Source organism: Carettochelys insculpta, chromosome 6 (genome assembly GCF_033958435.1).
Source record: "Carettochelys insculpta isolate YL-2023 chromosome 6, ASM3395843v1, whole genome shotgun sequence".
Classification (NCBI taxonomy): Eukaryota; Metazoa; Chordata; order Testudines; family Carettochelyidae; genus Carettochelys; species Carettochelys insculpta.
This window is the reverse complement of record NC_134142.1, coordinates 50,504,678-50,532,517: the sequence shown is the minus strand read 5'-3', so window position 1 is coordinate 50,532,517 and position 27,840 is coordinate 50,504,678. Positions and strand designations below refer to the sequence as shown.

Below are 27,840 nucleotides of genomic sequence, written 5' to 3'. Positions count from 1 at the left end.
GCCCCCGGCGCGCTCTCGAGTCCTTCCCTCCCAGCTCCCCCCTAGCCCGTGGCTCCGCCTGGCAAGGAGCTCGCAGCACTACGCTCAGCCGTAAGGCAGCCGCAGCCAGCACCGATGACATCGATCATCGGGCTGCCCAGCAAAGAGAGTCGCGTTCTGACAGCTTCGGGGCGGGTCTCTGCGCCTCGCTTCCGGGACGCTGACGGATGTTGGGGTTTGAATCTGCTGTCAGTTAGAACCGCGCTGGGCTTTTGCCGTAACTGAGGCTCGCAGCCGGGGATGCCGCTTGCGGAGCTGCCGCAGTGGTGAGTAACGGAGCCCTTCTGCCCGGCCCCGACGCCCACCTCACAGGGGCTCTCTCCGGGGCCAGATCCCTCTCTCTTTCCCTCCTCGTCCCGGCGGACGCTGCCGCCGGCCGCTTCCCTGACCCTGTCCCGGTGAGGAGGGGAGTAGCTGCAGCCCCGCTTCGTCTGCGCTGACCCACGGCACTGGCACCCGCACACATGGGCTGGGGGAGGTGGCGCAAACCCCCAGCCCTTCGCCTCGGTCTCGGAGGGAAGGGTGCGGTGAATAGGAACACCGGGCAGGAAAGACAACAAAAGCCCCATCCCAGGAGAAGTCTCCCCAGAGGCAGAGTGGGGCACCTCACAGGGACCACCGTCATAATCCAGCCTTACGGGGAAGGAATTCCCTTTTCTAAGGGGCCCCCTTCACGGGTGTAAACTAACTGGCGCCTCAGTGAGAGGACTGGCTCTTGTACGGAAGAGGCTATACGGAGTGAAGCTCTTCTTTCTATGTAACTTTTAAAAGATGCTCTTTAGGTTCAGCATCTCGAGGTCTGTTAGATTGAAAGTCCTGTGTGTACAATTTTTGGACTGAGTATGTCAGACAAGTCATTGTTAAGCTTCAGCAGGAATGCCCATTGAGTATTTTGAAGTCTGAGAATCATTTATTGAACAAATAGCCTAGTGGCTTTATTTCAAGATCTGTCATTATGTTGTCATGCATCACAATGTGAACATAAGACCCTTTTTTATGTAAATCAAGGGGGCAGCATGTGAACTGAAATCCCATCTCTGAAAGCCCCAAATTGCACTTTGTTGTTTGAACAGCATAGAAAGCGTGCACCTGAAAGCATCTTCCCTATGTTTGTTTATTGATATTTATTTTAAAATAAAGACTCAGAATTTGGAGAACAAAATTTGTTAATTTGCAAAATGTGAGTTTATTATTGTTATAAATTAGTGTATTTTTTCCATGAGGATCCCCATTAATTTGGTGCAGGAGTATGACCATTTGCAGTGGCGGTCGTGACCTGTAGCTGCTTTTAATGCTAATATGATACCGCTTCAATAATACTTCTGTGTGAATATGTGAATAGCAGGGGTCACATGGGGAGGGGAAGTTGCTGTGCACAGTATGGTAATACTCTTTCCAGTCTATTCTCAGAAAATAAGCTCTGCCCACATGAATTGCTAGGATGAGATACAACTCGTAGTAGGTTATGCCAGTGTTCAAAATTAGATTATAGGGTGTTCAGACATGCCAGTGGGCTAAAGTTGGTTCTTTGAGCTTGGCTGTTTCTTGACTCAGAGAGGAAAAAGAAAGAGTGTCTTTCAGACATCACCCAGCTGCTCCAAATGTTATATCAAACACAGTAAGTAGTGCAGATCTGTGACCTTTGCTCTTTGGTGAGAGAGAATGTTGTCAGCAGTGTTCCTATTAAAGCAGCAGTTCTTAAACTGTAGGTTGGGACCCCAAAACAAGACAGGAATATGTCTGAATGTGGTCACTGGGGCTAGCATTAGACTTTCTGGGGGCCCAGGGCAAAAGCCTGAGCCCTACTGCCTTCAGAATTGAGCCCTGATGATGGGGCTCAGAATTAGACTGCTCTAGGGGCGAAATCCTTTGGCTGTCATCACCCACATGAGCTGATGGGTCATGAGCATTAACACTGGCTCCTATACCCTCCTACCTTCCTGGAGTCGTGTAGCAATTTTTGTTGTCAGAAGGTGCAATGAAATTTGAGAATGTCTGTAGGAATCATCACCTGACAGCTAATTCCTCGCTGAGAGGATGGCCCAGTTCATACCTTTGAGCTGGACTCGATGACCTCTCAAGGTCCCTTCCAGTTCTATGAGATATGACAGATACAATGTGACAGAGAGCTACAATTCCAAGCCATCTGTACACTCATGTCTCTAGTGATTATACTTGTGGGATTTTGTTTGTTTGTTTTGGATTTTTTTATTTTTATTTTTTGATGTTTTCTTTGCCACTGTAATAGCTAGAAACTTAGGCCTGGTCTACACTACAGAGTTAAGTTGATGCAAGGCAACTTATGTCAACCTATATTTGTTAGCATCTACACTAACATTTTGGTCTTGCCAATGTAAATTACCTGCTATGCTGACTTGACTTAACTCTGCCTCTGCCTCTACTAAAGAAGTTAATGCTTAGATTGATGTAGTTAGGGCAGGGGTTGTCAACCAAAAGAGCAATAAAGAGCCATTTTTTTCCAATTTGATAAAAAAATCAATACTTGAGGAGCCACAACACATGTGAATACGAGACAGTAATTAATAAATAATGTCAAACCATAGTTTTTTATAACTAGGAACAGCCCACACATGTGTGCCACAATGCACTACACATATTAAAGGGGGAGTTATCCAATGTTTTGAGATCACACATCGTTTTCTATTAAGATGAGTTGTTCTTTGTTTGACTTTTAGATATTCACCAAAATATGGAAAATAATCAGGAGGGTGTTTTTTTGTTTGGTTTCTTTTTTCTTTTTTTTTAACATTGCAATTATAGCATCAGGAGCCACAAACAATTCCTTAAAGAGCCACAGGTGGTTCTGGAGCACCAGGGCAGACCTTGAGTTAGGGTTATGCAGTGTCAGAGTAGACAAGTGTCAGCTTTAGTGGCCTCCATGAGATGTCCCACTATCCCCGACAATGATTGCTCTGGTTACAATTTTGAACTTAGCTGCTGGGTGGGAAGGTACACATATACACACCCCTCTTTTTAAAACCCTGCAGATGTTTGAAATTTCATTTCCTGTTTGCTCTGCATGAAGAGCTCGCCTATTTAGTGCCAAACTTACCATGCTGGCTCCATACTGCAAATGTGTGCCTGCCTGGAGCATACAGGAGAGGTGGCAGATCCTCCTGGGTCTGCGAGGCGAAGAGGCTGTGAAGGTCCAGCACCATTCCAGCTGTAGAAACACCCATATCCATGAGCAGATTGTGCAGTGCATAAAAATGAATGGCTACAAGAGGGTCCCTCAGCAGTGCCATGGAAAAGCCAACAACTGCAACAGGAGTACCAGAAGACAAGGGAGGCTAGTAGTTGCATTGGTGCATAGTTGCTTTTGCAAAGAGCTACACGCCATCCTCCGTAGTGGCCCTACCACTGTTGGTTCTGGGAATAATTCTGGGGAGTTGGAATCATAGGGTTCTGGAGTGAAAGTGAGGAGGAAGAATATGAGGAACCTGCAATCGGGGGCTCCAGTGTCACAGTTGAGCCAATTCCAACACTCCAGCATGAGCAAGCCAGATATCAGGAAAGGAACCTCTGATAAATATGCAGTTTGCTTGGGGACTTCTGCATCACTGCAGAATTTTGCAGAATTCCCTGTTTCCCCTGAAGAATTCCTTATTTCTGATAGGGGCCTCTGGACTCTGCAGAACCCAGCTTTCTGTGAATGGAACTCCCAGTCTAGTGGGGCTAAAGATTGCATACTGTTTTTCCTTAATCTGGAATGGGAGAGGACGTGGGAGATCCAACCAGCTCTAGCAAAGGGTGAGGAAGGGCAGGGCTGCATAACACCATTTTCCCTGGTTGGACAGTAAAGAAGATGGGGGCAGTAAAGGTTTTGAGGATGCTGGTGTCCGGGCTGTGGGCTGCCCCGCATGCCTGGGCTTGGCATGGTGACATCTGGGGTATGTGCCATGGTTGGGCTCTGACCTGGAAGTGGGGAATTTTGGTACAAAATGCTGCCAAGAGTAGATACTGTGGGAACACATCTATTAATTTATTCTTTTTTATACACGCTTTAAGAGGTAGAATTGCTATCTGCTTCTCATTGCCCTTTGCAGTTAGGCAGAGGAGGCTCTGCAGAAACTCTTTGCTTACATGCACTGAGATGTCCTGTGAATCCTTCATAGATATCTCAAGAAAGCTTGCCTGGAGATAGTCTTCAGTCCTCTGCCAAAGGTTTCTGGGGATGACTGTCTTATTTCTTCCACTGTAGCAGGATACTTTTCCACACCACTTACCAGTTAATTGAGCAGGCACCTGCGCAGCTCACAAGCTAGCAACATTGGGACTCTGTTCTGCAGCCAAATACATGCGGGAGATGTTCCTTTTCAGCTTTCATTACCTTTAGGAGTGAGATCAGCTAAAGTTATCACTGCCTATGTAAAATCATGCCAAAATTCAATTCAGTTGCACTGTCTGCACATTCTCATGCTCCCCTCACCCCCCCCATTGTCTCAACTTGTCCTTGGGTTGCACTCATGGTGGCTGGGACTGCTGTTATGCTCTATGAATCTCAAGAAGAAGTGAGAATGTAGTGCTTGTAACTTGTCTGGATCAAGCAGAGAGGGTTCAGTATAGCAAGTTTCCTTTTATCATGTGAACATGGTAAATGTGCAGTGGTACTGTTGTATTTTTGCAGCTGAAAGCGTGGCCTTGAAGGTCTCCTTGCACACTACGGAGTGGCTCAGACAGATGAGAAGGAAGAGTTCATGTTGTGACATGTTTCAGCAGATCCTTCAAATCTTCAGTGCTTTGGTGACTGAGCACAAGACTTGGAGAATCACTCTCTTGGACAGGGATAGAGCAGAGAGGAGAGGGGCACAGAAAAAAGAGAGATGTGCAGCAGGAGATGCTAGCACTTCTCAGGGCTTTTTATTTGATTTTGCCAGAACTGGCACTTCACTAGGGATTTGACATCAGCTGTTGACTAAATGTGGGACATACTTGATTTCAAAACTAGGGGCAGAGTTGAGTGAACAATTAAGGCAAAATAGTTGATTACTGTCTTGCTTTTGTACCCAGTGGGCAATAGCTTCGGCCCCAATCCTGCATCTGGATCCATGCAGGAAAACCTTTGCATCTGTAAGGAACCCCCTCTGGAGTCACTGGGACTTTGGGGACAAGCAAAAGTTTGTTCTCGCAGAGCCTTAATCAGTTAACTAAAATCTCCAGGGTACACAGCACTGAAAGAGAGATGAGAGAGCAACTTTCTGCTTCTACAGACTGTACGTCTTTAATCTGGAACTCTCATCCAGCAACATCCATAATCTGGCATGATTATAGTTAGCTGGACAACTGCTTATCATGAGTGTCGCCATGTTTCCCATAAGCCCACAAAGTTTATTTACAACCACCAAACCTGGCTCTTAGTGTTTTGTACTGTAATTTAGCTGCAATTTACCCCTACCTTCTAAGACAGGACTGAACAAACTTTTTACATCAGACCCCACTTTTTCATCCCTATAATTAGCAGGGCCTGCCCAACCTGTCTAATGTCATCCAAACTGATGGAAATTTTGGTGATGCTCATATGAGGAAAAACCCCTTTTGGCATGTGTAAGCAAATATGTATGTAGAATGTAAAAACTTTATTCACAGTTACATACCAGTTAATGCGCATACATAAAAACAGTAACATATTTCAACATGTTTAATCAGATAAGTGAGCCTAAGATTTAGGAAATTTCATATTCCTCTGAGGAGGCCCATCCCCCGCTTTGCTCGCTCCTGTTCTAAGAGCCCAGTAAGCAGTGGAAATGTTGGTAATACTGCTGGATAATATTGACCCCCCATAGTCTGGCAAATTCTCTTGTCCAACATGCGACAAGTCCTGAGGGTGCCTGATTAAAGAGGCTCAACCTATATTGGCAGTTCCTCTTTCCTTTCCTCCCCAACCCAAAAGAGAGAATGAAATGTTAGGTTCTGACATTTGTGCTTCTTGTTACCAACCAACAGCTCTAAGTTTCCACCATCTATTAAGATTTTTCACCATGTCATCAAGTCATAGGGTACTGACATCTGAAGTCCTCTTTGCCTGTACAGATGGTTGCTCTATTCAAGTGCACTAGATTGAAGACCTTGAAGAGGCTGCCAGTATCTATTGCTGAGTGAGGAGAAAGGAAAAAATTCTGAAGAGGTAAGATATGGTTTTAAACTCTATTCTTGACTCCCTCACCAAAGAAGTGGGGAGGGGGAATAAATTCTTTGCCGATTATGAGAGTCAGGTTAGCTGGCGGAAATGGCATCAAGTGACAATTTTGGTGAGTTTATTAGATTGAAAGTGTAAGGGCATAATAAATTAGATAGATAGATTAGATCTATAACCTGAAGTTAAAATTGTCTTATCTAAGTATTAAAACAAAATGAGATTGAACAAAAAGTTAGCTGCATTAAATTGCTCAATTAGTGATTTTAGATTATTCCAAGAACACGCTGTCACTTTCATAGATATTTGTGCACCAGCAGATTAATTATATAACCCAGTATTTCTCTTCTGTATCTCACTTCTGATTTTTAGAAATACTACACATTTTTTCCCATACGCATTGCCAGTAGCTCCTTCAAGAATGTGTACAGTTGTAAAGTTTGTGACATGTTTTTTGTTCAACCAACCAGTTTCTGAAAATGTTGGAAGCTGAGCCCTTACAAATGAAAGTGAAATCAACTGTCCCCTGTAGGCTTTGCTGTGGTGTAAGTGGTGAATAGGTCTATCCAAAATAATTGTCTACTTGGAGTAGACTAGTGTTTCTTAAACTTTTTTACACCACAGAACACCAAACAATATTTTTATGCAGAACACCTATGAAAATTTTCTTTAAAAAAACAAAACAAAAAAAACCAAACAGCAACATACACAGCAAAAACAAAATAAAGAAATTTCATTCAGTGTATCAGTGAAGAAATAACATTCGTTTCTGGTTTTACTAACACAAAATATATATCCCCCAGAGCCAGGCACCCACCACCCACATGCTGCTGGTGAGTCACCAAAGCCACCACAACTCTAGAACTGCCAGGCCCTGCAGCTGGAGACCACTTCTAACCCCTGGCTGGAGCTGTGTCTTGAACAGCACTAACGTGTCCAGTCTACAGCTGGAGCCACACCCGCTGGGCCAAAGCTGCCACCACACGCTTTTCCCACAAAGTGGTGGGCTGCATGCATAGAGTGTGCAGAGGGCAGGCAGAGGGCGCTCCATTTGCCACGCCGTGGCGTCCTGTTCGAGGCGTGTTGGACACAGTGGGTGTAGACCATTGTAATGTGAGATCCCTTGATTTTCTCATGTTTTGATCATTTAAATGAGTGGGATAATTCATACCTTGAATTTAATCCAGACTACGACATTTATACTTGGATCAAGTTAACCATAACAACTAAAATTTCTGGAGAATAATTAAGGCCTACCCAAACCTTTCTTTCTCCACAGGTGCTACTTTGCAGTCCACATTTTGGGAAATGTGGTGGTAAATATTAACAAAATGGTCAGATTCCTTCTTGGCGTAATTTCACTGAAGTCCAGAGAATTATATCAGGGAAAAGTGTGGCCCACTGTGATGTGTTTTGCAGAACTTGAAATCTTGTCAGTTGATTTTAATTGAAAACCAATGTGCATTTAAATAAATGCATAGTTCGCTAATTTGATAAGCAAACTACAGGGTCTTTAGTTGCAAAAGTATGTTTTGGAAAGATGAAATAAAATTTGTTGATGATGGTTTGGTTCCCAAATGCTGGGAGATAAGAGGCAAGCTGCATTAAAGAAAGGCTTGTTGTTTGGGCCCTCCTACATTCACAGTCCATTTTTGTAAATATACTGCTCATATATTTAAAAAATCTTAAGTAGTATAGCATAAAAGACAAGACACAGGGGAGACAAGATTCTGCTTTTGAGCCTTTATCCTTAATAAATTTTACCTTTCAACGTTGAATTTAATTTGTTAGGGCTTTGTGGCTATCTTGAAAGCACTATTAAATATTAAATAATTGGAGATACACATATCCTAGAACTGGAAGGGACCTCAGGAGGTTATCTAGTCCAGTCTCCTGCCCTCTTGGCAGGACCAAACACCATCCCTGACATCTATTTGCCCCAATCCCTAAATAGCCTCCTAAAGGATTGAACTCACAACCCCAGGTTTAGCAGGCCAATGCTCAAACCTCCCTGCCTTATTAAAGGGAAAAAATAGAAAGACATTATTCAGTCTCTCAACTTCTTGAGCTTAAAACAAAATTGGATTAAATGCAGTAAAATGTTTGTATATAATCCTCAACTGAGTACTTTTGACATCTTGTTTTTAATTTCCACAGTAAAAAGTTGTAATAAAGGTACTAGAATGAATGAAAATACCCTCTGTCACTTTCAAAGCCCAGGTAAGTAAAGATATTTAAATGATTTACCTAATTTACCATATTAAAATGTTTACAGAACTGGTAGATGCTTCAGTACAAATGATTGAATTTGTATCCAATGTTATGATTCTTGCATATACCTTGGTAATATAAGTTGTCTAAAACAGGAATTTTCAACCATTTTCTTTCTGAGCTCCTCCCCTCCCACCCCCTTCTATAACAAGTTCAGTGTGTTGCAGCACCTTTTATTCTGGTTATAAAGGCAAGGATTGACATTAAGGGAAGCAAGTAGAGCAAATGCCTGAGGCCTCATACCCCAGGGCCTACCATGAAATAACATTTCTTAGGCTTCTTTCATACCCGAGTAAGGTTCGGAGCCCCAGGCTTCAGCTTCTTTCTGTCATAGGCCCCCATGAGTCTGATGCTGGCCCTGCTTGACAGATCTCTGAAACATGCTTGTTAGCCCCACAAGGGGCCCTGGACTCTTAGGCCAGATCTGAAAGTTGATTTCACATGTGCAATTCCAGCTACAGTAATTGCGTAGCTAGAAGCAATATATTGGAAATCGACTACATGACTGTCTTCTGTAAGGAAGGTCAACAGGAGAAATGCTTCCTACTTCTTGCTATCATAGTGAGGTGTAAAGGCGTGGACTGCCAACCTCAGATAGTACATTTTCGCACATCTTTTCCAGACACATGAAATGAAACTCTGGAAGATCAAACCCTGAGTGGGTCGATCTTCCTGGAAGTATAGACATGACCTCAGTTGAAAATCACTGGTCTAAAAGAAGGTGGGGCATTTCAGTGGTAAAACTGTGTTGAAACATGATTGATTTGAGAGTGAGTTCTGGATGATATATTCTTAATGACTTATTTCCTTAATTTTGTTAAGGCTTCCCATAATTAGGTTTATGTTTAAAATATATGCTTATCTTTTGCAAATAAATACTTAAATATCACTTTGGAAGTGCAACTGTTGGATTAAATTTAGCTGTGCACGTGTTAAGACTTCAGCTTTGAGATGGTAGAACAGTTTGAAATAACATTTTCTCTGTCGCTACTGTTCACCATTAGTATTAAATGAATGCAATCCCTTTAGATTAATGAAAGTGTCAGTAACGTCAAGAAAAACTTTATTAAGATATTTGAAATTAATTTAAGGTGTCTCATCTTAGCTTCTTAGTTTTTTGCTACGTTTTCTGACTTTCTTGGTAGCCTTAATAGTTAGTTTTAAATTTGTTAAATTCAAGTTCTCAAATTTGCTAATGGATCTGTTTTGAAACACTGTTGTACATTGTATAAGCATTTCTAATATGTGACTTAATGCAGTCATTAATACCCCGTCACTGAATCATGTATTGCCAAATGATTGTCACACATGCATACAAAAAACAGTGGACTAAAAAGTAGTAAGACGGTTATTGAAGTTACTGTACATGTTGTTCACTATTCTGGTGCCTATGTGCGCCATCATTAGTGAAAATGTTTCATACTCTAGCTTTGCCAATAGAGGTCATCTATGTGCCTTGAACCCCCTTCCCTTTAGGGCACAGAGTACAGCAGCTGTCACTAATTTCCTTCACAGAAAGCACAATAAGGACTTGCCAGACACCCAGTACATCTGCAAGAGATGCAGCAAGGACTGTCACTCTCGTGTGGGTCTTCATAGTCACAATAGACACTGTAAATGAAGTCCTCAATTGACACTTTAAAGGGTGTGATCCATAGTCTGTGGACTGAAGGATGCCTACTACTACTACTACTATCCGAGGCAGTCAGAATAACATAGTACCTGATTCAGGAACTGCTTTAAAAAAAGGCTCGGTTGCATTGAAACAGTGAGAAACCTTTGCTGGACTGAGTGACTCTGACTCTGTAACCAAGTCTTGGAGGGATAGCTGTGTTAGTCTGTTTCATCAAAAACAATGAGGAGTCTCACGGCACCTTAAAGACTAACTTTTATTTGGCATAAGCTTTCATGGACTTTATCAGATGCTGGAATTAGAACTTCAGTTTGGCAAAGATATATGCATATAGTACATACTAAGATAGGAGTGTTACATTACTGTGTGGGGGACCAGTGTTAGCAAAGCCAGTTCAATTATGGTGGATGCTGTCCATTTCCAGGGAGCTGTGCTGAGAGTGCAGAATAGTACTGTCATGCTGCCACATCGCACAAAACTGGTAGAGAAATCTTATTCTCCTTCGGTTAAGAGCTCAAAGTAAAAAGGAGTCCAAAGAATCACTTGGGTTTCTCCTCATCCATACTGGCTTCAATAGTACTGTCACTCTCTTCATCAGAGAGCCAAGGGCAGTCTTCCACAGTGCTTTCCTTTTCCACACCAGCAGCTTTAAATCAATCTTTGCTGTGCATCAATGCCTTTAGCAGCAAAAGAAACTTCAAAGCAGAGAGTGGCGTCTGTAGCATCCCTCTTGCAGAGACTTTCTACATCTAAATTTGTAGCTCCTGAAGCTTCTTTTGTGCCTTCACTAGACAGTCATCATTCCTGGAGGTTTCCCCTACTTCAGTAGCAAGCAGAGTTCCTCCTCAAAAAAGAAAACTAAGGTGCCTCTAGTGAAAATCACTTTGAACCAGCATGTCAATACAATCAAGGGCTTAATGCCCACTCAAATCCTCCACTCTCCTGTCATGGCTTCTACATTAAAGGTTCCTTCATCCAAAGACTGACTCCTTTATATACTGCAGCAGGTATCTGCCACCAAAGAGGAAATCATATGAATGGACAGAAGATAAGTCTAGGGAGACATATGAACAAGAACCTCCCAATAGACTTAATTCATCTACAGTTAATGAAGATAGCATTCTTGATGGCATTACATCAGCCCGTAGATTGTTACAAGCCTTATTGATAAATCCTCCGTAGAGGTTTTTAATATGTTGAGGGCTCATCTACACTAGCCCCCTCCTTTGGAGGGGCAAGTAAACAAGCCGGATCGGTGAATAGCAATGAGGTGCTGCACTGCATATGCAACACCTCACTAGCATAATTCTCACCACGCGAACTTTGAAGTGCCGGCAAGCCATGTAGCCGAAGTTCATGTGGTGAGAATTATGCTAATGAGGTGCTGCATATGCAGTGCAGCACCTTATTGCTATTCACTGATCCAGCTTATTTACATGTCCCCTTCAAAGTAGGGGACTAGAGTAGATAAGCCCGGACAGAGTGACTACAAGACCACGTCCATCTTTTATTCCTAAAGCACTCAGATTTTTGTATCAATCGATCCAGTAATTTTTTCCCAAAAAACTCATTCTTCATAGTTGAATCTAAGTTATTAAAATGAGGATGCAGGTATATTACCTAGATAGCACTAGCTTTTTTGTTAAAATGCAAGACTTTTGTTTGCTTATGGCAATAGAACAAAAGATGACTAAAAGGATATATATGATATGAGAACTGCTTATGATATTAATGAGGCCATCAAATATGTGACTCACTCCATCAGAGTGCAGACACTCAATAGCATGCTGAAGTTATGTTCCACTATCAAGAAAAATGTAGAGCAACTACCTGGTCTTCAGTTCATGTGCTAAAACAATACATGTTGAGTGAGGGGTACACAAAGTATGGGATGCAGCGTGATCAGCTTCCCCCACCCCCCGGCTTCTGCTGCCTCCCCAGCTTTCTACTTACCTCCCTGCGGCCTCCACCACTGCTGTTGCTAAGGGAACACATGCCCCCCCAACATCTGGGCCAATCAGAATGTTCTAAGGCCCTAAGTCAAGCAGCAGGGCCAAGATGGCAAGTTACCAGCTTGGAAAGGTGGCCATGTTGGTCACTGTATCCCATGCATGCTGCCACCTGGGAGTCTCCCAAGATGTCAGTGAGGAGTTAGTGGTGCCTATGTGGATGCAAGACTGCCTTCAGCCTGGTGCCACCACTGCCTGCCAACACAGCAGAGCAGCCATGAGTCCCCTTGAGTCCCCCTCATACTCTCCTGTTGTCCTCCCCCTGAGTACCTCTCCCTAATCAGGAAACCCCCTGAAGCTCCCCAGTATTCTTTTCCCAAGCATCCTATCCCCTTCCTGAGCTGCCATGTCCCCTCCACTCCCCATCCCTTCCTGTGGTGGTCTACGTCCAATTTGGAATAGCCTTTTTGTAGTCTATTTACAGATAACATCTACTTTCTACTTCCTTAAAGAAAGTTACCTGGAAGTAACTGGCGTTCTTCAAGATGTTTTCACATGTAGATCCCATGACTCTCACCCCCTGCCAGCCCCAATACTAGAAGCTCAGAGCCTTAAAAATGAATATTGTGAGTGATCAAGGAACTGAATGCCACTTGAGGTTTCTGTGCCCTATATGATCTAGGGCATATGTAACCCTTATGGGACACTGCTTGTGAAAATGTTCTGAACCCTTTTGCTGGGGTACATAGATACCGTAAGTGGGATCCACATATGCAGAACATCTTTCAGAACCACAGATTTTAACCATTCTTCCCATTGATCTTGTTGTGTTGAGATCATTAATTCATTGTATTTCTATTTAAAAAAAAGTCTAACACAATGTATTTATGTTCAGATACCAGTTTCTTTACATGTTTATGACTATAATATTTAGACACTCAGTTGACACAATGTTAAAGATACCACCATAGCTGACCTTTGAAACGGGATTTCAACTGGAGGTGTGCAGCTTTGCTGGTAAGAGTCCAATATATGCCTGCTGGGTCAGCAATATACCTTTGTCCTTGATATCCGACAGGCACCAGGGAAGGAGAAACTTGCAATTTCTCTTTTGCTATTTCTGCTCTGTGCTTCAGAGCCTACCCATGAAAAAGAAGGAAGTGTAGGGCATGGAAGTCTAAATTACCTGCAAAAAGTGAAGAGCAGTAACAGCCACTTCAATTAAGTGGACTGTGGTAAACACACACTGTGGAATTCTATCTGGTGAAGAACAGGTGGGTGGTATTGGCTTTATTATACTTATCCAGTAGCCTAGGTCACATTTAATTTGTTTAAGGGTTAGAAACCAAAATCTTCTGTTAATAGGGCATTTCCTTTAACTACTGCTAAACTGTTTCAATATTTTAGCCTGTGTCCTCTGTCAGCAAACTGATGACTGTCCTGAAAAATATGGAGAAAAGAGAACTTACAAGGAATATAATCTTACTGTTCATTACTACTGCTTGGTAAGTGTTTCTTATTGATCCTGAACCAAGTTCTAGGCATTTACCTATTTTTCTTCTGGGAATAAGTAATCTAAATAGCAAGGAATCTGCAGTTGTTTACAGAATTCTAAGGTCTCTCTTCTACTTTCCAGTGATTTGCTTTTCAGGAGAGTTATTTAGGCTTTTTCAGTTCTTTTAGAGAGACAAAAGCAGAACGAGAAGACACTCACTGTTACTGTTGAATAATCACATTAGCATTAGCATGTTCCTAAATTATAAAATCTTGATAATTTTTTTTAAAAATTGATGGTAATGGAACCATGTTATCCTATCTGACTCTGTGTAAAATGAAAGTATAAATTTAGAACTTCATTAAAATATTTCCCTTACCCCTTTTAGTATAATTTTTTTTAAACCAGTGTACACAATACTACTTCATTTGCCCTGTGTTCCTTGCTCTGCCTTATCTAGGCCGTGTCTACACTAGCCCCAAACTTCGAAATGGCCGTGCAAATGGACTTTGAAGTTGCTCCGGCACTTCTAACTACCAGCGGGTGAGCCTCAGCTAGATGCGAGCCGGTACTTCAAAGTTTGAAACTTTGAAGTTGCTGCCGGGGGTGGGGGCGGAATTTGCTTAATGAAGTGCTGTGTATACAGCGCAGCACTTCATTAGTAAACTCCCAACACCCTAATTACCATCCTTCCTTTGAGGGAGGGTGGTAGTGTAGACACAGGCCCTCAGCTGCTGCCTGACTTGTCAGACCTTTTCTCCCAAGATCAACATCACCTTCTGTACCCCAGCCTTGTCTCCCTCCACCTCACAGTATATATTCTGCTTGTTTGACTCTGGAAGAGTAAACTTGCTCTGGAGAGGTGCAGCAGGTTCTTCTGGAGAGTAGGAAACCCTCCACTAGAGCAATTTACTTGGAAAAATGGATGAGGTTCTTCCACTGGATTTCTGAGCATAACATCCCTTCAAGGTATTTTGCCTTTACAAGATATCCTGGATTACCTGCTCATGTTGAGGAAGCAGATCTTGGTCCTCTTTTCCATCTTGTTGCCATCTTAGCTTTTCATACTCCTGTCCAAGGTAACTCATTGTTCTGGATGTCTGCCAGACCGTGGCCTTTCACCTGAAGTACACCAAGCCCTTTTGTTGTCAGTGTAGCTCTTCACCACAACAGCAGATACAATGAAGAGCCTTCTGATCTCCAGCTCATCCTGCATTAAGATCTGCTATGAGTTAGCATGGGCTCAACTACCACTTCTGATAAAAGCCCACTCAAGAGTTCAGGGATCCTAAGCAGCCTTCCTCACCCATGTGCCCATCCAGGATGTTTATAGAGCTGCAATGTGTTCTACAGTTCACGTGTCCATGGAGCAATATGTTATCATCCACCAAGCCAGAGATGATGTTGATTTCAGCATAGCTGTGTTACAGGCTTCATATCCATTAACTCTTATCCACATCCATTGGAATTATTTGGAAGTCACCTAACAGGGATGAAACAGCCATAAACAAGCCCTCAAAGAAGAAAAGACAGTTACCCGATCTGTAGTTGGTGGTCTTCCAGATGTATTGTTCATGTCCATTCCATGATCTGCTCTCTTTCCACAATGTTGGAGTTTGAGCAAGAAGAAATTGTGATGAGAATGGGGAGCAGTGAGCCAGCAGCACACCTTATACTGTACTGTGCAGAGAGCAGTCCATGGGGCACTAGAGCTGGTCCCCTGTGGATATCACTGAGGGAGATGCTTCTAGCACCAGTTAATGAGTGCATGTGGTGAGCATACATATCTAACATGGAATGCACATGAGCAGTACATCTCAAATGCCTGTTATGGAACAGGTAACTGTTTTATCATAACAGCCATACTGGATCAGATTAAGGGTCCATCTAGGCCAGTATGCTGTCTACTTACGTAGCCCAAAACAAGTGCTTCAGAGGGAATGAGCAGAACAGGTAATCATCAAGTGATCCATTCCTGGCTTGTGGCAAACAGTGGGTATTGACATTGTTGCTTGTTGATGGTGGCAGCTTGCCTCAGGAGTTGGGGATATCCTGATTTATTTAGTTCTTTTTAGAATCCTGTTAAGATCTTGGCCTGCAGCATCCTCCATCAAAGACTTCCACAGGTTGACTGTTCATTGTATGAAGAAATACTTTGTTTTGTTTGTTTTAAATCCTCTTCTTATTAATTTCAGTGGAAGGCCACTAGTTCTTGTGTTATGAGAAGGAGTAAATAACATTTCCCTGTTTAATTTGTCCCCACTACTCATGACTTGGCTTGGGCATTGACCAGTATATAATACTGAGCACCTGTGAGACTCCTGGATCATCCGGTATCCTCACCACTGGCAAGTCTGAGTACCTCAATAAGGCAGAACTGGACAAAACATTACTGTCAGGTGATAGTGCAAACCAACAGTCATGCAGCACTTTAAAGACTAACAAAATAATTTATTAGGTGATGAACTTTTGTGGGGCAGATAGCAATTACCTCACGCATTACAAAGACAGTCTACCTGCCTTTGGTGTTTGTAATGGTCTCGGGCAGGACACTTAGTATTTCGCACCCCTGCCCTTCCCCTTCAGTTCTATGTATCTGATTTTGTCAGTTTTTATTTCAATTTTTTGGATCTCTGTATTATAAAACCATTAGTTCTTTACTGGAAATATTATATCTTCAAATCTGAAGAAGTGGGTCTGCCCCACCAAAGCTCATCACCTAATAAATTATTTTGTTAGTCTTTTAATGTGTTTCATGACTACTGGTTTGTTTTATCAGAATACAGATTAACACAGTTACCTCTCTGTTACTATTCAACATGCAAGGTGATAGTGGTAAGGAAGAACCCAGATCCTCAAAGATGATACTTACTGGACTACTTAGACTTGTGGTACCAAGCACATCATCACCAATAAGACTGTAGTGCCTGTTGGACACTCACTGGCATACAGAATGACCTCAGCAGTGAAAGCCTTCTCCACTGAAGCAGCACCTATGCAAATGGCTTTCACAGTACCAATAATAACAGTGACCCTCTGGTAATGAAAAGTCCAAGAACTTATTGGACATTTTGAGTGTTAGTAATATTCTTCCCAGAGCTGTCTGGATAAGTAAATTCCCCCATTACTACCAGATTTTGTGGTTTTGAATATTTCTGTTTGTTCTAGAGAGACCTCATTCAGGATCTGGGCAGGGGTGCCAAGTCTGCATTCTGCAAGCCTCTGTGTCTGTTTGCACTACAGACAGGGGCAGAATGCAAAGCTCCCTCTTCCTTACCCCACTCCATCGGGGCTTGCAAAATGCAGAGCACATGGCCCCAGTAGTTGGATGCTTTGACCGGAGTGCAAGCCACGAAAGCCGGGGAGCCACGTAAGAGTGGTGGTGGGCCAGATCCAGCCTAGGGGCTGCATTTTCCCTGCCCTTGCTCCATACCAATATTACCAGTCATGAGATATAGCCTATCTAGTCTGTGGCTAGTATTTTCAGTATTTCCTGTTCCATCCTTCTCGTATTTGTGTACAGATATCTCAGATTTTGAGCAAATTGTTGTTTCCATGATCCTATTGTAATTTTCCCTTCCTTTCCCTTCCCTTTCACCCCTGTATGTAGCCCTCTGTTATGGTCACCTTTTTAATATACCTACCTGTTGGTTTTAGTCGTCTGTGCTCTTTGAACCTAGTTTTAAAACACCCCTTGCTAAGTTGGTGAGTTTCATGTGTGAAAGTGCTGTTCTTGTCTAGATGGACGTTAACTAGTCATTGATGATGATTTTAAGTGACTAGGATAAGACTCCTTTTTTCATTCTTGGCACATGCATTCATTTGAAAACTTTTCTAAATTAGTGTTGATCTGCATGGACCTCAGCCACAATCTACTGAACCCCAGAATACGTTGCTTGCTCCTAACAACTACGCATATAGATTCCTGCAATTCCTTAGAAGCAGTTATTGGGAAAGACTACTGTGCCTCAGAAATGAAAGAGTATCACTGTCTTAAAAGTTTTGATAAATCAATCTACTGATGTTTTCTCTGTTGAAACCAACAGATGCTTATAATCCAGTCCTACAAATTAAAGTTGATTTTAAATAGTTCAGTGTCTTGGAATTTCATACTAATTTTATCTGAATTTATAGTTGATGTCAAGTGGAATTTGGCAGAGAGGTGAAGAAGATGAAGGAGTTTATGGGTTCTTAATAAAAGACATTATGAAAGAAGTAAACAGAGCTGCAAAACTGGTAAGAATCAGAATCTAGTATTATCACTATTAATCATTCTTTTTAATCATTTTGCACTTTTTAAACCCTACAACAGACCTGACTTTTGTAACAATTTTTTTCCTAAATGAAAGCGTAATTTTTCTTTACAACTAGAAAATATTGAACATTTGTATTTTTCATTAGTTCTTATTGTACTGTGTCATATTTTAGTCATTTTAAGGGCCATTATATCCTACTTTGAGGTGTCTGAGTTCTTACTTTTAAATGAATGTATATATTGGCAATTTGTGTCTCTCTGTGTGTGTAAAATATATAGATATAGCTACAGATATTATAAATATTGACAGTGAAACTTAGCTGATATTTGTTACAGAAGAAGCTAGCAACAGTGATTTGAGACCCAATGAGGAAAATTTTATTCTCACCTCTCCAGCAGACTGGGTATCAAATTGATCAGAGTGTCTTTGGGAAAAAGTCAAAAGACTGATAAAAACAAATTGAGTGCGTAGACACACTCTGAGGGTGACACATAATATTATGTTTTTGATAAGTCTAACCTGAATAGCTGAGCATGAACTAGTTATGAGAACAGGTTTTCTAAAATATGCAAATTGCCTGCATGGCATCTATGGAACCCCAAACTGTTTATACAATTTTATTGATAGAATTAACATATTAAAAATGGCTTCACTTGAACACCAACCTTGGATACTATGATTAAAATACTGAATGCCAATTTATTTGTCAGAGTTTCTTTAAGTCTTTCAAAAGTGAATAAAACAGAAGTAAATTAATAAGACAGTTCTAGTTAAAATATCTTCTGGAACAGTTTAATATGCTATAATTTCCTTTTCTATACTCCATATGTCGGATTTGTTTTGTTAATGTTACAATTCATGCTATTTTAGTTGGACTTGAGTTTTAATAGGCTTTCATTTCTAAAACTTTTTCTTAGAAATGTAATATCTGTAAGAAAAAGGGTGCTTCCATTGGATGTGTAGCACCAAAATGCAAACGAAGTTATCATTTCCCTTGTGGTGTTCAAAGGGAATGCATTTTCCAATTCATGGAAAACTTTCGGTAAGTGCTTTATTGTCAGGTATAATTATACTTTTTACTGAATGGGAGGTGATCCTTTTTGAAATATACTTGCTTCTGTTTTTCCTTCAAAAACGGGATGTGGGTACTATCAGTGGCCTCCTAGTTATGTATTTTACAGTTCAGAGGATTGCATTTTGAGGAGTAGTGTCTTCTATTTGTATTTTTCTCAGTTTGTGTTTGGGCCAGAAGAGGGATGAAATGCTGCTGATTGAACCAAGAAGCAGGGAATGGATCATCTAATAGCCATCCCAGTATTACAGCATACATTTGATATTTGTGAAATAGTTTTTCAATACTTTTAGGGTGCAACTAAATAACTCTTAATGTTAGCACACATTTTAATGTTCTACATAAAATTGTGATGTTGGACTTCAACTTAAGTATCAGTTTTAAACTCTGAAAAGTAATTATAATGGTTCCATTTTGGTTGTCTGACTCCAGATCAAATCTGTTCAATCTGCAAGTGAAAAATGCAGATTTTCTAACTGCCAGTCTTTCAAACTTTGCCTGGGATCTGAAAGTCAAGCCGAATTATCCTTTAATGCATCATCACAAACAAAATCATATCCACCCTTTTGTTGCACTAGAATTACTGTTCCATAATATCTGATTCTTGCTAATAGCATGTGAGCATAAACAAGAACACAATAGATTCTTCATACCTCAGGATGAGTTTGCTGGTCACTGGGATCATTTAACTTGTAAACTGAACGCATTTTATATGGAGCCAATGAGATGAAATAATTATAAACCCAAAGGTTATTTTAACAGTAGAGACTCATTTTAAATTTTTGATATTTTCTCAGTCTAATGCATGCTTGCTTAAGCTCTCAATTTAAATCTTAGGTTTTTTGTCTGTCTGTTTTGTGGTCTTTGTGGAATTATTAAGAAATTTTAAAAATTAAAATATAAGAACAACAAAGTAATGTATTGTTATTTTGGTTAGGCAGTACTGTTTTAAGGATCAGAAATGCTTTCTAGAACAATACGAAACCTTTGGTGTTTTTAGTAAGTACTCTGTTTTGAACAACTGATCAGGAATCAGAGAATCTGTTTTCTTGCTCTTTTGTATCAATTTGTTAATGTTTTTTTTAATATTGTATTTAAGGTTTTTAACGTGTTCTAAAGCGGGGTTTCCCGAACTTTATATAGCTGGGACCCTGGTTTTTTTCAGTACATTTTTTTTGCAGCCCAAAAATATAAACACACACACACAAAAAATGAAATATGAATAAATGTTCACATTATTATTATTATTATTATTATTATTATAAAATATACAAATTTATTATTAATAATAATAATAATAAAACATTTGTATATTTTCTAAGGACTGTTTTTTTTCTCACTCGCCCCCACCCAAGGATTGGTACTGGACCGCAGACCATACCTTGGGAAACACTGTTTTAAAGCAATTTATTTCTAAACTTAACGTGTGAAAAACGAACATTTAGTGAATTCTGCACTTATTATGATGCAGGATACAATGTTACTTTTTTGTATTAACAATACAGTAAACCCTTGAGGAGTGTGATTTTTGATTTGCGCTTACCTCGCATTAGTGCAAGTTAAGTGCAGATCAAAACTGCGCCCCCCCAGCCTCTAGCTGGAACAGCCCAGTGGGTACACAGCTGGGAGAAGCCAGGGGCTGTGTGGCTGCTCCCCCTTACTTCTCCCAGCTGGGTCAAGCTGGCAGCTGGAGTTGGCAGCTGTGCCACTTTTCCCAGTCAGTGGAAGTGGGCGGCTGGAATGGCAGCAGAGTGCTGCTGCTCCCCAGCTTCCTCCAGCCAGAGGAATTCTGGGGATTTCCCCAATTCCTTTCCCCCTGCATTTATGCAAAATTTGACTTATGTGGAGGTTGCCCAGGACACAGCCTCCGTGTAAATCAAGGGATTACAGTAGTTAGATTGTTTTTAAGGTTAATGTCATTAAGCAGAGCTTTAATTTTCTATTTAAGGTCATACTGTTGGGAGCATCGGCCAGTTCAGAAACTTCCATCTGTTGAATCTAGAGGCTCTTCACAATGTACAATATGCCTGGATTTTGTTGAACATCTTTCATTGTACAATGTACTGAAAAGTCCTTGCTGTAAAAATGCTTGGTTTCATAGAGACTGCTTGCAGGTAAAACAACCTTTTATTCTGTGATGCTCACGTTTTATAGATAGAAAAAAGCCCATATATCATAAGAGTCAAGCGTCCTTAGTTACTTCTGTTCATTCATCTCAATTGCTAGACACGGATGTAGGAGTCTTTTCTCCAGATCTAGAGTGAATTGGTGGGCAGGTCATTGAAAAGAGAGCTTGTGCTTTCCTCCTGGAGGTGGTCTTACAAGTCCAGCCTCTGAATCTGCCATTTTTTCTTGTGAAAAGAGAGAATAGGCCAACACTACCTTCAGGGTGGGACACAACTAAGATGATTCTTGCACTGAAGAAGTTGATATCGGAACAGCAGCTATGAATGTAATGCCTAACCTTCAGTGTGTACCATTATCTTATCTTCCAAAAGGATGGAAACAGAGTAAATGTCAATAGTTCAGTTAATTTTCTTTTCTCTTTTCTGATGCAGTATCAAGCTCTGAGTGCTGGGATATTTTTCTTTAGGTGCACGGTGTGCAATAATAAAGACAAATTTCAGAATGAAATGTTGAGAATGGGAATACACATTCCAGAAAAGTAAGTAACTTGTCATTAGGATTTCTTGTGTTTCTACTGGCAATGAGAGCAGTTTATTCTTGTTTTAGTTGCAATTTGTGTCTTTTCTGATAACTCTTCAGATCTGCAGAGTACAAATTGAAGAGCTGCAAATGTTGTGCAAGATAGAGATATATTATTACCGGATTGCATTTATGTATATTAAATGTAATTAGAAACCTATTTAAGCGGTCAAAATATTTTTAAAATACGGGCAGTTCAATTTAATATGGGAAAGTACTTGCTCTGCCCAGCAACTGCTCTCCCATCCACTCCACTCTGTATTTTCTTCACTTTCGTGGTGTGGCCGGCCTATGCTATCATCTCCTTTAGACAGTAGAACTTCAGAGTGGTGCACACTAGAGTTGCAGACTGATCAGTCAATCACACATCGCATTGCATACTTCCAGTTCATAGCAGATAGCAGCAGAGATAAGAAAAAAAAAAGTAAATATAGTACATTAAGGCTACATGTACACTATGAGATAAATTTGATTTTTAATAAATTCAGGTTTTTAATCTTGTTCTCATGAATTCAAATTCGTGTCCTCAAACCTTCTGGAATTTCAACCCACTGTTCGTTCCTCTGTGTTGAGTTACCACGTCCCCATTGCCTAATCCAAGTTTGAATTCATGAGCAGTGCATTGTGGGTAGCTATCCCACAGTGCTTTAGCTCTGTTGCTTTCTGAGGTTTTTGTACCAACGAGGTAGGTAGTGGGGTTGGGTGCGTGTGGGTGTGTGTTTAAAAAAAACAAAAAACAAAAAACTGGTTGCTTGTGGGTATTTGACGTCACTATCCCAGAATGCAAAGCACTGTCCCAGAATTAAAAGCACCCACTAACCATGTGAAAATGAATGGAAGATGGCACTATTTTCACTGGCACTGCACTAGTGCATGCATGGATCCTCAAATGCTTCAAGTCATTGCACACACGGTTATGGCGACTTCACGGACTGTCATGCACTTTTTCTTTCAACGTGCAAAGGGAGATGATGGTTGAGGATAATGAAGATTTTGAGACAGGAAATTGCTCAACTGCAAGATGCTGGCTGCCCTGGATACATTGCTGACAGTGGAGTGGTAGTTTTGGACTCGTGAGATCAGCACAGAGTGGTGGGACCACATCCTTTTGGGATCTTGAGATGACCAGAAGTGGGTGCAGAACTTTTGCATGTGTAAGTCCTCTTTTATGGAACTTTGTGATGTGCTGGCTCCCACACTGAGGTGCAGCAACACAAGAACAAGGCTAGCTTTAACAGTTCCAAAGAGAGTGGCAATCGGTCCGTGGAAGTTTGCAACACCTGACAGTTACCGGTCAGTGGCAAATCAATTGGGAGTGGGCAGATCTACTGTGGGGGTCACAGTGGTGCAAGAAGCCAGGGCACTCTGTCAGCATCACCACCATGGCACCGGCCCACCTGGCCTCTGAATATATAAACAGAAAGGGATACTTCTCCATGTTGTTGCAGACATTGGTAGATCGCAAATGTCGTTCCACCGATATCAATGTGGGATGGTTGGGAAACGTTTACAACGTGCACATCTTCAGAAATTCTGGGCTGTACAGAAAGCTCCTGGATGGGACTTTTTTCCCAGACTGGAAAATGAATATTGGTCATGTGGAATTGCCTGTCGTAATATTGGGTTGACCCAGCTTACCCTGTGCTTCCTGGCCTCGTGAAACGTATGCAAGAGCCCTGGACCCCAGCCAGGATAACTTCAGTGGCACACTCTGCAAGTGCAGAATGGTGGTGAAATGCTCCTTTGGCCATTTAAATGCAAGGTTCAAGTGCCTGTTGACCCCATTGTACCTTTGAGAAACTAATGTCCCCGCTATGATTACAACACACTGTATTTTGCGTAACGCTTGTGAATCCAGGAGGGAGACTTTTATGAACATCTTAAATTTTGAAGCTGAGGCCATGAGCAGGGCTTATTCGCAGCTGCCTACAAGGCCATTCTCCAATGACCATTCTGAGACTTCAGCAGTCAGGGAGGCTTTGAAACTTAGCTTCATGAATGATCTGCCAGATACATGATAGCACTGTACTTCTCTGTTTTAATACCACCCATCATTCCCCAAAATGATTTGTGCTCCCCACCAAATGTGAACCAATAAATCAGACCGTGGCTTTCACAGAAAGAATGCTGTTACTTGGTGGAAGGGGGGTTAAGTTGCAGGAAGAAGAATGGAGGTGAAGAGAGGGTTATTTTCCAAAATTGTGCCAGGCAGATGTGCTGTCGGCCCCCTCTACTCCACCTGGGGCCCTGTACCATGAGTCCTCTGTGGACCTTGTTATAGCGGCAGACAGCTGTGCTATTGGCCCTGGCCCCATTGACTCCCGCCTGGGTCCCTGTGCCATGAGTCCTCTACAGATCTTGGCATAGCATTGGGCAGCTGTGTTATTAGCCCCCTCCACCTGCGCCCAGGTCCCTCTGCAATGAATCCTCACAGACCTTGGCATAACACCAGGCAGCTGTGCTATCAGCCCTGTTCACCCCTGCCCGGGTCTCTCTGCCGTGAGTCCTCTGCGGACCCTGCAGTGATTTCCTGCAGGTCCCCTGCAATGATTTGTGCAACCCACCAGACATGAATACCAAAAAAGTCACACCAAGGTTGTCATACAAAGAATAGTTTACTTGGGAGGGTGGGAGAGGGAGGGTTAAGAGATAGGGAAAATACGCATTTTCAAGAGTAGTGGAACAGTCTTTTTGTGGTAGCTATTAGGGCTAGAGTGGCAGGCTGTCCATGTCCTTCCTCCCTCGTGTTCAGGGGCCGCAACGACAGGAGGGCGGGTGACCTGTATTCAGGGGAGTCTGAGCAGAATGTGCGGAGCCTGCAGGGCTGCATTGGGAGTCCCTGTGCAGCTCCAGCAAGGAGTACAGGACCTCCCTTTGGTTGCTCACTGCTGTTATTAGCTTTCCTGCGTCCTCCCTCAGGTGTGCCGATTGCTGTCTCTGGAACTCAAGCATATTCTGCCACCACTGTGCAGTGTCCCTTTTTCTTTCAATGGTTTCGGTTTGAACCTGCTCTATGTGATTCAGGGCAAGATCCTGCTTGGACCTATTGCACTTCTGGGCCTTGTCTCCCACGCTGGGGATGCCTGCTGAAAAGTGAGGGTCAAAATTTAGGTACAGTTCACATAAAGCACTTACCCATGGAATGAATGGGTCTCTGTCTCTACTATCAGTGAAACGTTCTTTTTTGCAAGACTGCTTAAGGCTTCTTACAGATGGCATCCCAAGTATGCATTGCACAGCCATCATTTATCCAGACCTTGGAAAATTTGCAAAAATGTAGTGTGGCGCCATCATACCACATCGCTATCTGGTTGCCTGGTATGGCAAGGTGTGCTACTGTGGAAGCTACACTAAGTCAGGCCACCCCAAAATCCTGGTGCAAAATATACAAGAGTGCTTGGATGAGGCATTTCAGGAGATTTCCAAAAAGGAGAAGTGCTCCATCCCCAGAAATATTAACATGCTGTTCTGAGAGTCGCAGTTCCATAGAAGACCTATACGCATACCCATACCTACACCCCTATACCCATCTGCAGCCTGCCTAGCATTCAGAAGAAAATACTCACCAGAACAGCTGGGCTCTGGGGGCTCAGGGACTAGCATAGAGGGGACCACTTCCAGGTCTATGGTGAAGAGCTCTGGACTGTCTGAAACAGCTTCCTCAGTCCCCTGGTGCTTGCCACAATCCTCTCCATTGGCCTCTTCCTCCTCGCCCTCCCAGCTCCTCCTGGCTCACCTGAACTCCAGACCAGGGCCTTCACAAATGTCGAAGTGAAGACTGGGCAACATGGTTGGGTTTCCCACCTTCCCCACAAGAAGCATGTGCAGCTATTCATAACAGTGGCAAGTCTTTGGAGAGGACCTGGACTGCCAGTTGGCTTCCTGGACTTCGTGGTACGCCTGTGAGTGTTCTTTCACCTTCACCTCGCATTGCATAGAGTCCTGGGAGTAACCTTTGGTAGTCATCAACTGTGACATCTTATCTTATCATATAGGCTCGTGTTTCTCTTGAACGCCTGAATTCTGCTCACCACTGACTCCTCTCCCCAAACTGCAATAAGATCCAGAATCTCATGATGGCTCCATGTTGGAGCTCTCTTGCGAGCCTGAGAACTACTAGGCAGATCACTACCCTGACTGCTCATGATTGCAAAAGATGGCTACTGATCTGATGGCTACTGATGCGGTGTGATGCGATGGGTAAAAGAAATTCTAGCTTCTGGGAGCATCTTACATTTCCACGGGTTGCTGGTGATTAATTCAAATTTGTGGGCTTTCTGTGACCTACTTCTTATGCACCTGGAGAACAACAGAGATGGAAGCAGCCATACATGGCGGGTAACCATGTAGCTTTGTGGGATACATATGGGATGCTTCTGAAGGCTAATAAATTTGATTTTAAGGCATGGCACTTCCACACTGGCCTTTATTTAAACTTAATGCTACACCCATCCGGTTTCAGTGATGTTATGATATCGATATTAGTGCTCCCTAAGTCAAGCTAATGTTATTTACTGTGAAGACAGTCATTTGGTACAATCGAGCTAACTGACTTAAATTTGAATTTATCTCATAGTGTAGACAAAGCCTATGTTACAATAAAAACAGGGAGGAGAACTTTTAAAAAAATATATAGGTTTGACAAGGTAAGAAAACTGCTTCTGTATTGTTTAATTTAAATTAAGATGATTAAAAGAATTTTCTTCTGCATAGTAAAATTTCAAGGCTATATTAAGTCAACATTCAGCTGTAAACTCTTGAAAGACAAATTATGATGTTTTGTTCAGAGTTACATACATTCCTGAATTATGATCTACTACTATTTCTGAAGCATTCATAACTCCAAAGTTCTGCTGTAGTCAGGGCTTAGATGTCTTTGGTTTTTCCCTGTAGAATCTGCTGAGGATTTCACTTTTCTTCATCTGCTTTTTTTTCCTCCCTTAACTCAACCGTTAAGAATACTACTACAAAAATTTCCAGTTCTACTTCCAGAATTGGGAAAAAATTGTAGTGCTTGTTGGTTACTTTAGGATTTTTGTACTGTTGCTTGTCACTATAGTATCTGAATTCCTTTCACATGAACTCAGAAAGGAAAATGTAGACGTTGGGACCAAAATGTTCAAACATTAAAGTTGATAAAATATTGGAATAATTTGTGAAGAAAATATACAGATATTTTTCCTTAAAGTTGTCAAATTATATAAAACACTGATTCAGTTTAGAGGTCCATTTTGAATAAAATAGGACTTTTTTGATCAATAATCTTTCTCTCCTGTCATATTATTCTTACTAACACTGCTCAGTGGTTGCATTATGTCAAATTATGTCATTACTTTCAAACATATTTACATGATTTGGAGCTTCAGTTTTTCTGTGTGCCAAAAAAAAAAGTAATTATTTAAATACATAAACTTAAATTGTAGTACTAAAATGTTTTTTATCCATGTTTGTGATATTTACAGAGATGCATCCTGGGAACTTGAGGAGAATGCTTATCAAGATCTTCTGCAACCTTACCAACATTGTGATGCCAGAACATGTCTGTGCAAGAATGGGAGAGACTACAGTAAACCTGATAGGTATGAATATACACACACAGGTTTTGCAGACAAATATATATTGAACATAATGTGAGTATGGTATTTTATGGGAATTTGTGACACAATGTTGAAATATCTTTTTAAAATAAGTAATGAAAACTAACACATTTTCAAGGTTATACAACGGAAGTTACAGCTATTTGGACACATCTGCAGAATGAACAACAAACAAAAAATCAAGACCCTGGTATTTGGCATAATGGATGGTTTGAATAGGAGAGGCAGAGCTTGCAGAGAATCTACCAATGTAGTAGATTGGTGCAAAGCTAGTCTACAGAACCTAAGCCACTCTTCAATGGACAGGGAAAGATGGAGGGAAATAGTGAGGGAGACATCAGACACCAACGGGCACTGAGCTGATGGTTGATGATGATGATGATGAACACATTTTCAAATCACTTATCATAAGCTGGCCATACTTATCAGATCAATACTTTACAACATGCATCTTCTTTTCAAAAAGTAAATGATCAGGAAGACTTAGGGTACCCACGGTACAAAAGCCAAGAGAGTCAGAGAGCAGGATATATCTTCCATATTCTATCCCTTCTCCAGCGCAAAACAGCAGGAGTCCTTTGTGTCATCAGTGTGCTTTAAAAGTCCAAGGCAGCAAAGTAAGACAGATTATTGTATCTTAATGCTCAGCTGCTAAAATATCTTTGAAA

The 27,840-nt window shown here is 41.6% G+C and overlaps 1 protein-coding gene across 2 annotated transcripts in view; it reads left to right on the top strand.

The window, feature by feature from the left end:
• The first annotated feature begins 214 nt into the window (after positions 1-214).
• The window catches only part of G2E3 (G2/M-phase specific E3 ubiquitin protein ligase), a 38,848-nt gene continuing 11,222 nt past the window's right edge, over positions 215-27,840 (top strand). For both annotated transcript variants that reach the window (XM_074996911.1, XM_074996910.1), the window contains exons 1-9: positions 215-305; positions 6,091-6,184; positions 8,351-8,413; positions 13,454-13,551; positions 17,676-17,777; positions 18,715-18,839; positions 20,818-20,983; positions 21,428-21,534; positions 27,038-27,154. In XM_074996911.1, the coding sequence (XP_074853012.1) occupies positions 8,377-8,413; positions 13,454-13,551; positions 17,676-17,777; positions 18,715-18,839; positions 20,818-20,983; positions 21,428-21,534; positions 27,038-27,154 (752 nt within the window). In that variant the 5' untranslated portion in view covers positions 215-305; positions 6,091-6,184; positions 8,351-8,376. The remainder of the gene's footprint in view (positions 306-6,090; positions 6,185-8,350; positions 8,414-13,453; positions 13,552-17,675; positions 17,778-18,714; positions 18,840-20,817; positions 20,984-21,427; positions 21,535-27,037; positions 27,155-27,840) is intronic.